The following is a 9,248-nucleotide window of genomic DNA, read 5'->3' as shown; positions in this document are numbered from 1 at the left end:
AATCAAATTTCTGCTTGCACAAAATGCATGGAAAAGTAGCCTTCAAAGTATTTTAGCGAATCGGGAAAAACAGATACAAATGTTAAAAAAGTGCTCAAAAAGAAATTTTATATATATATATATATATATATATATATATATATATATATATATATATATATATATATCACACATTGTATTTCAAGATGGAATTGAGAAGCATTACATACACACACATTGTATTTCAAGATGGAATTGAGAAGCATTTGTCCCTTGCATTCATCATTCATAAAAGGGAAGTGTCTTCCTTTAGATGAGGTCAAGGCCAAACTGCTTATTAGAGGGTTCCTGAAAAGACTGGGATGCCCATTATTATTTCCTTTTATTTTTTGGCACTTTCATGATATGTGGCTGTTTTACCTGTTGTCCCTGCTAAGCTTCGGTAACTGGCTCGGTGTACAAGCACTTTTGAAACAGGGATTTTTGTTCTAGGGATCTCACTTTTGGTAGCCTGGTGATGTACAATGTGATGGCTATTACTGGAATCCTGGCCATGGCTACTATGTGGCGATGTAAAATGCTTGATACTGATGGGTATCTTGGAATCCTTGAGTGAAGTTGTATGGGTTTTGACTGGACAAGTAGTTGTTATCGGAGATAATGGCTTGCAACAAGTCACTGTGGTGATATTTTCTGCAGAAGTCACAGTTGCTGTGTTTTCATCTGGATCAGTATACAGATCATAGAGAGCATCCCCACTGTAGCTGTCCCTGGGAATTACCTCTTTCTGAATACTATTAGTATTGTCTTCTTCAGGTCCAGGTGTAGTAGAATCCCAATAGCCCTCATCACTGCTGGGAATGGCTTCTTGCTGCTCCTTTTCTCTATTTTTTTGGTCTTCTTTCTGGTGGTGAACTGGAATCTGGCTAAGACCAATGTGCTTTCCATTTGCTGACCCATCCTGAACTCTCCTGACAATCTTATCACCTTTGGAGGTCTCAGGGGATTCCTTCCTTCCTGATGTCCCCTCTGATTTCTCTTCAGTGTGCGACAATAAATCCCAGAACTCCTGAGTACCTCCCACCTGTTCAGGGCTGGCCATCTCCTCTCCTCCTCCCTGGTAAGTCACCACACCGGTAGGCTTCTTGGAGGGCCCAGCTTTGCCAATCCCAGGGGCACTCCTCTCACTTCCACCTCCACCACTGCCACCGCCGCTGCCCACGTCATCTTCCTGGTCAGCAATAATGTCCCCACAGCCTGTAAGAGAGTCAAAGCTTTTCAGTGAAGTCACGTCAGCAAACATCAAACAAATACGGTCAATAGACGGCTCAGAGGGTGGATCAAGAGAGGAAGGGTCAGGGGCTGCTGCCGACTCTTGGCTGCGTTCATACTTGGGTTCAACAGGGGGGGAAGACTTGATGGGGAGGTCACCTGTTTTAGCCGAGTCCTCCTTGATCTCTTGGCCATCACTACTGGTGGATTCAGGATGGATCTCTTTCTCCTGGGGCAGAATCCCGGGAAGCTCCTCTCCTCCGGAGCCACATGGGGCCGGTTGCGGTGCCAGGTCCGGGGTGGGCATGACCTCAGTGGCAAGGAGACTCGTGGGCTGTTCTCCATCCTTAGTGACCAGGGGGGTCCGGACGGTGTCAGTGGGCGCTCCTGGCGGCGGTGCCTCCTCTTTGATGCACTCCAGGCTGGCCGTGAGGGAGCCCGTATTGAGGATGCTGGGACTGGCCTGGCCCTCGGAGCCTTCGCCGGCCTCGTCGTCCTTCACCCCGCCGCCCGGCTTCTCCCGGCGGGGCCACCGCATGCTGCTGAAGAGCCCTTTGAGGCCCCCGCGCCCTTTGGCTCTCTCGCCTTTGCCGCCTTCGTCGGAGCGGCCGTTTTTACGCAACAGCGAGAAGAAGCTGTGCGACTTGCCCGCCGCCGCCGAGGATGAGCAGGAAGAGGCGGCTTCCTTGGCGGCCACCGAGGCGCCCCCGCTACCCGCCACACGGCCGCTCTCGACAGTCCCTGGGCCCTCGTTCTTGCCGCTCTCCAGCTCCAGCACCTCAGCCAGGCCGTCGTGGGTCTTGCTCCTCACCATGCCCGTTCCCTGCCCGCCGCCGCCGCCGCCGCCTTCGCTGCTTTTGCTTTTGCCGCTGCTCCTCACACCGAAGATGCTTGGCATGGCGCCCCCGGATTTCCTTCGCTTAAACAATTTGAAAGCGGTTTTGTTCAGCTTGCCCGAGGGCGGCGGCGGCTGCTCTCCCAGCGCGGTGGGTTCGCCACCATCGCAGTGCGCGTCCATGGCGGCCGCGGCGGCGCTGCCTTCCCCTCCTGCAGCCCCCACGGACGCCTGCGCCTGATTTCCGCCGCTCGCTCGCTCGGCTGACTCTCACTGACAGCCTCGACGCCGCCGCTGCTGCTCTGCCTGCAGCCCGTCACCATGGCAACCCAGGCAGGGCTGAGCAGCTTGCCTCCGCGCCGGGCCTGGGCCTGCGCCAGACTCCGCCGTCCATGGCGGCCAACCTGAGCCACAACAGCCCCCGTCTGAGCCGCGAAGAGGGGCCGGGGGAAAAGGGGGCGGCTCCTTTCCCTGCCTTCGCCCGTACGATGAGGGGGGTAGGTGGGGGGAAGAGAGGCTGGTTTAACTTAATCCACTCGCGGAGGCTGGGACTGCGGCTGCTCATTCGCTCAGCCTCGGGGTCTGCGTGAGGAACGCGGGCTGGGGGCGGGTGATTTGGAGCATACGAAGCTCTGGCTAACGAAGCAAGAAACATGGCTCCGGCTCCTCAGGCGCCTGTGTGTTCAGGGGGACCCAAGGGGGACCCTCTCTCCAGGACTCTTCATCCGCTGAGGGCACAGTTTTCTACCGGCGAGGCGGGGCTGATAGTGGGAGACGGACATAAAGGAGGGTACCCTGTCCCGTTCAATCTCTACCTTCGAAAGTCCCCCGTAAGAGCAGCGACTTTTTTAAAAAATTTAATTTATATGCCGCCCTTCTCCGGAGACTCAGGGCGGCTTACAATGCGCTAAGCAATAGCCTTCATACTTTTGTATATTTATACAAAGTCAGCTTATTGCCCCCACAAACTGGGTCCTCATTTAACCTACCTTAGAAAGGATGGAAGGCTGAGTCAACCTTGAGCCTGGTGAGATTCGAACTTAGAGTAATTGCAGACAGCTGGTGTTAATCACAATGCTTTTTTAGTCTGCTGAGCCACCAGGCCTCTCTTCTTTGGAGAGAAGCTGCTGCTGAACCCTAATTTTCCATTCTAACGTCCTCCCTTCCAACTTTGAAGCTGAATATTCATTCAGGCTGAACAAAGCGGAGGTTGCCAGAGCCAGTTTGGTCCAGAGATTCAAGGCACCAAGGTAGAAATCGGGAGGCAGTGAGTTCTAGTTCTACTTTAAGAATGAAAGCCAGTTGGGTGACTTTGAGCTAGTCATTCTCTCTCTCAGCCCAACTCACCTCGCAGGGTGATGGTTCTAAGGAAAATAAGAGGAGGAAGGAGGATTAGGTTTGCCACCTTTTATAAAAGGAATAAAGGTGGGATAAAAAAAAAACAATGCAGATGTTTAAAACTTACTATGGACTAAGCTGGGTGACAAGTTCAGTTCTTTGAAAGAAACACATTTTACAGATAGTCCCTGATTTACAGACACAGTTAAGACTAGAATTTTCCTTGCTAGGCAAGGCAGTTGTTAAGGGAGTCACACTTTTGCCACGGTTGTTAAGTAACATCGCTGCAGACATTAAGTGAATCACATAGTGATTAAAGAAATCCAACTCCCCCCTCATTGACTTTGCATTTGGAAGCTGGCTGGGACGATTGCAAAATGGCAATAATCCCAGGATGCTGCAGCTGTGTAAATACATGTCATTTGCCAAGCACCCAAATTATGATCACTTGACGGGGGAAACTGCAACAGTCATAAGTACAAAAAGCGGTCACTTTTTTCAGTGCCATTGTTACTTGGAACAGTTGCTAAATGTTTGTAAGTCAAGAGTACCTTATACTTCAAAATACAGCATAAAAACCCCAAATGCATTTCATAACTATTTAGGCAATTAATCAGAGGTTCCGGAGTGGTTAAAACAGGTTTTATAGCAAAAATAGTAAATTGATTGCAAAAAGCTGATGCAAAATGCAAAAAAAAAATTGGTTTTGACTCAACCTAATTTTTTTATTTCAGGAACAGCAGCTGGGCCATGTTTTTTGTATCAGAACTATGTAAAAGAAAGGAGCGGAACTCTGCCCACCCTGAGCATCATTTGCTGCATTAAATTGTGATAGCTTTCCTCTGTCTTGATGCTTTTAAGATAGAAACAAAAATCTCTGGAGATCCAATTAACATCTCCCATGTGTCACACAAGAATTCTCATTGCCCCCAAATCCTTTTAAGAACCAGGTATGTTTTGCATTCATTGGCTGTTGTCATGGGTGATTCTGCTTTCCTGCAAATATTTTATCCATGTCACTTTGTCAGAAATTATTTTGAGATCTGCAGTTAGGCTTGTCACCATGATGCTACTTATATAACTCTAAAAATGCAAGTTCGGATAAATTAAATAACTATGTGAACCTATATGCCTATATTTAATACGTGAGTTTTGCTTATGCCGTGCTTATGGACAATTATGAATATATTTTACATGTGTCAATGATATAAAAGACTGCTTTCTAGTTGAATATTTTGATAAATGTTAAAATAACATCATAATAACCCCTAGGCATGTTGTATTAAAGCTGGTAATTATTTTTTATTTTAAAAAAAGTCTTTGGATGCTTACTTAAAAGCTTGCGCTTGTACTTGCACTAATTCATCTTAAGAGGTATGCAGAATAGTGATTTTGCCTCTTGGTAAGCTAACAATGGATAGGAAATGTTTGAGAAATATAACAAGAATAAAGAATAAGGCAATGTACAACAATAGCTACCCACAACATTTCCATTATTTTTCCTTTATGTTTTATTCTGCTTCCTGCTCCCTCCCTTTGCTTATCAAAGTAAAGCAAACATGTTACATAAGTAAATCAAATAGAACATACTGTACACAGCAAAAGTATATTTATTTTAAAAGCTGAATGAACAAACATTTAATACAATTACAGTATGCAATGCACTGTAAGAGGAAAAAAGAGGAAGAAAATTGAATGAATTTTAATCCAATAAACCTATATGCCCAAGACTTAACTTGATTTGGTTCCTACAATCCTAGTCCAATGTCTTTATCAGCACACCACTCTGGCTGTATATCAATTTAAACCAGCTCTTTTCAAATTTGGCAACTTTTAAGATGTGTGGAGTTCAACTCTCAAAATTCCCAGCCAGTATGATAGTTTAAAAGGAGATTAGTACAGGCAAGTAATGCTAGTTTTGAAACTAGCTTCTTGAAAATGACAAGCAATACATCTTAAAACCAGCTAGGAGTGTCTAATGTAGTTTTTCATGTGAGTTCTTGTGCCCCAATGCACTCAGAGCTATTTATTCTCATTTGTTCCAATTAAACTATTTAGAAAATGGAATAGTGGTAAATTTGAAGCAGAAAATCTCACTGGTTTTGATCCCTATGACATTCTAGAAGTTTTGCTGAGCTGTTTAATCATGCTTTGCCAGAAACAAAGGTTGGAACATTTTGCTTGTTTGAGTTTGGGCTAAAACAAAATCTCCAGATATGTCAGTGTCATTTTATGGAGCAATTAGGAAAAAGCTGGTGCACATCTCTACCTCTTTCCTTCTTCCCTGCATGCTCAGTGACCTGGCACCCTTCCCCATCCCCATTTCTATTTTCTTCTTTATATAAAGTGTTTGATAAAGTTTTTTTAACAAGAGAAAAAGGGGAGCTATCTGATTTGTACAATGTGTTTCAGAGAGTGGGTGCCACAACTGAAGGTATGCTACCATGGCAATTAGATTTTTTTTAAAAAAACTTTTTATGTAAAGAAAAATGTATGAGTGGAAAAAGGATTATATCTTGGTAGTAGAACAGTATGTACAAGGTGCAAGATTAGAGCCCTAATATTTCCTGTAAAAAGGGTCAGATAGCAGGAAATGAAAAAAAAAAAACTGCCTGATATGCTGAATTTGCTGTTCTGGTTAGGCTGGAAAGAATACTGATTCAATTGAACAAATATTTGCAGTAAGCATACATAAAGGGGTTATTAATAGAATATATCCTGTGCATGTGAGCAGTCATAAGATCTTTTAACATAGATTGCTTTTGTTAACATAATCAAAGTACTTTGAGAATGGAAGACCTACTCCATGCTATTAGCCAAGGAGCACTACAGATGCAGTATTTAAAATCTGGGTCAGAGAGAAGGCTTTGTGAATATGTTAAAGCGGCTTGTTTTGTGTTTTTTCTCTTTGGGGAAGAAAAGACATCTAATGTTTGGTCTAGAGCCTAGTATGTAATACTCTGTACCAACAACCCATCCACAGCTGCCACATTACATAAGGCAGATATTCAGACAAACTATTATATCACAATCTGAGTAAACAGAAGCTTATGTTGAAGAAGCAAACAAAGAAAAACCCAGTTAGGAATCTAGTTGGAAACCACGCAAGTTTCGAAACAATAAAATGCTATGACACAGCTGATAGAATTAAATGCTTTTGTAAAGGGATTATCTCCTTGAACTATGTATCTCTCCATTTTATTGAGCCACCCAGCAAAGTATCTTACAAACCCTCCATTCACTGTGTCTTTGCAGGTGAGCTTCTCTATGGTACTGGTGAATATTCAACTTTCCACAGCATCTTCTCCATAATATTCCACCAAGATAGGCTAAGAAATTGATAGGCAGATGAGAGGGAGCTTATGGATGACTCCTATCAGGCAAACAGGCTCTGACTACTGCTATGGGATGTCAGGGCTCAGCCTTTATAACATGGATCTAATTATATTATCCATAATGACACAAAACTGTACTGAACAATATAGCTGCCGAGTGTTATTCTACTCTGCTATAAGAAGTTTGCAGTTGGCTGTGGTCCAGCTCTAGCAATAATTTAAAGGAACACAAATGTCAATATATCACAGAGCTAGAAAGAAAGTACACATACATATACACTACACAAAGCGTTTCTTTATTACCTTTTATCTCCTGTTTTGAATAGTTTAGTACAGAATGCTTCAAGACACAATTTGCACATCCTTGGGTTAAAAAGAAAAACAAAGAAGGGATTGTTTTCAAGCTGACTGAGAAGACTTGACTTTGTCCCACTTCTGCCATGAGTGCTGAATGGATCTATGGGTACATTATCTTTTAGCCCTTCTTAATAAAATGCCATTGATGTATCATGACAAAAGGAGGGTTCAGAGTTGCATAATATTTACATTATGGGAATGCAAATTTAGAAATGCATTGCTATGCTGTGAGTGGAAATAAGACACCTTATTATAAGAAGACAAATTGCAACCAGGAGAACCGTATGCCTGTGCAACTTTTGTGGATGAACAACTCCAGGATCCTCCTTTCTATTTTTAGGATTTTTTAGATTAGAATTGGCCTATACAGCCCTTTAAATACAATAGTTTTAGGTTTGCAGCTATCAGTTTCCTATCAACATGGCTATTGGTAAGAATTCTGGTAGCTGCAGTCTCAATAAATCTGGATGACACTATATTAGGAAGGCTGAAATATAAGATGCCTTTCTCTATAATACAGGACATCTAATTGCTAAAAGATGGCAGTCAACCAGAAATCAACTAGATTTTCCTGGAAACCAAGTTCTTGAACTCTATTTAGTTTTTATGTCACCATCTAAAATGAAATAGCTCCAGATCCGTAGTAGATTGTTTATTGCATGTATTTGTGTGTGTGTGTGTGTGGGTGTGCACATACATGTCCACAAGCATGCTACTCTTTTAACCCTTAATTTTCAGATATAGGGCATAAATGGTATATGTGTAGGAAGGAATTGGCAAAGTATCTTGGGCTCTTGAGGAAATGATGAAATATAATAAATAAATACAAGTCCAGATAATATACAGTAGTGTCTTTATTTTTCATCCTAACTTAAGCTATTGCAGTGTCAACGAGACAAAGTAGGAAGGTCTGTGGAATTCATAGCTCAGCAGTGGTGACAAAGATAGTTTTAAAATGGAATCTAGATTTAAAACATCATACATTTTATGTCAATTGCGAACAGAGATATTAGTTTTTAATTAATTTATTATTAATTAATTTTAATTAATATAATGACCTATATATTATCATTCTGAGAACTGAGCTCTGAAAGAACTAAAATGCCCAACTCCTGATTTATTTTCACAAGGATTACTGTTTAGGATTTTAATTTTAACTAGATGGAAGAGACAAAAGAGTCAACAAACATTCCCCCCATTCCAATTGCAACTTGTAAGACTTATGCAAATCAATCCACTGTTAATAGATGCTTGAAACAGATAAATGATTGTACATATTAAGTTCCTACTATTAGTGGAAGCTTCTTATAATGCATTCTGTTGCAGTGCTTCTGACTTGTAGATTAGGATTCTCACTTGTAGGTTAGGATACTGGGCCAGAGTTCTAGAAGCTAAGCACATAGAATCAGAGAGTTTGAAGGACTGCTTAAGCCATTCAGTATACTATGTATACTGTGGACCATTATATTACAATCATAGTTAACTTAATCTATCATGTTCAACATAATTTATATAGTTTAGGTACCTTACTTGATCTCTTTCATTTGTAACAGGAGAATGATTATTTTTCTGCCATGAAGCAGGCATGAAAGTCCTTGATAGTGAGTTTATGAAAACTTGAAGCAGTATTCTTTGATAAATGCAAGTTATTGAAAAAAACCATTGTTTTTGAATAATTGATCATTGCTTTTAATTATGTGGAATCATTTCAAAGCATTACTGGATTTGTCATTTATAGAACCAACAAAAATAACATTATGATCTTGTTACAATCTATATAGTACTAAAAACTCTTCTGTCTGTCTGTTTGTAATCTTCAATTAGCCCAAGTAGTTCCTATCACAACAATTTTTTGCATCAAGATACCTCATATCTGCTAACATGAAGAATTGGTACAAAAAACAGCACAGATTAACCCTGTGGAATTTAAATTTTAAGGCTTTTCAGATCAGTTGCATTCACAAAATTGTGACCTCTGCCACAGTCAGCTGAGGACCTGTGATTGTTATTTCTGACACTCCCTACAAGCTGCCAATAAGCAAAGTTAATGGAGAAGCCAGCAGGAAGTTGGAAGTCACTCCTGTTAGATTATATCACAATAATTTTTGACTCAAACTGCTATGATCCTGGAA

At 41.9% G+C, this 9,248-nt stretch overlaps 1 protein-coding gene across 1 annotated transcript; it reads right to left on the bottom strand.

Annotated features, from left to right (window-relative positions):
- Positions 1-361: 361 nt before the first annotated feature.
- AMER2 (APC membrane recruitment protein 2) lies at positions 362-2,269 on the bottom strand. Its single transcript, XM_070943901.1, has 2 exons — positions 1,411-2,269; positions 362-1,236 (listed from the first exon to the last, which is right to left on the bottom strand). The coding sequence occupies exons 1-2, from the start codon at positions 2,267-2,269 to the stop codon at positions 362-364; spliced, it is 1,734 nt and encodes a 577-aa protein (XP_070800002.1).
- Positions 2,270-9,248: the final 6,979 nt, after the last annotated feature.

This window comes from Pituophis catenifer, unplaced genomic scaffold (assembly GCF_029215685.1).
Source record: "Pituophis catenifer annectens isolate HBS135680 unplaced genomic scaffold, rPitCat1.0.hap2 SCAF_4, whole genome shotgun sequence".
NCBI classification, from domain to species: domain Eukaryota; kingdom Metazoa; phylum Chordata; class Lepidosauria; order Squamata; family Colubridae; genus Pituophis; species Pituophis catenifer.
The sequence above is the reverse complement of the archived record's forward strand: the minus strand, read 5'-3'. Positions and strand labels throughout refer to the sequence as shown.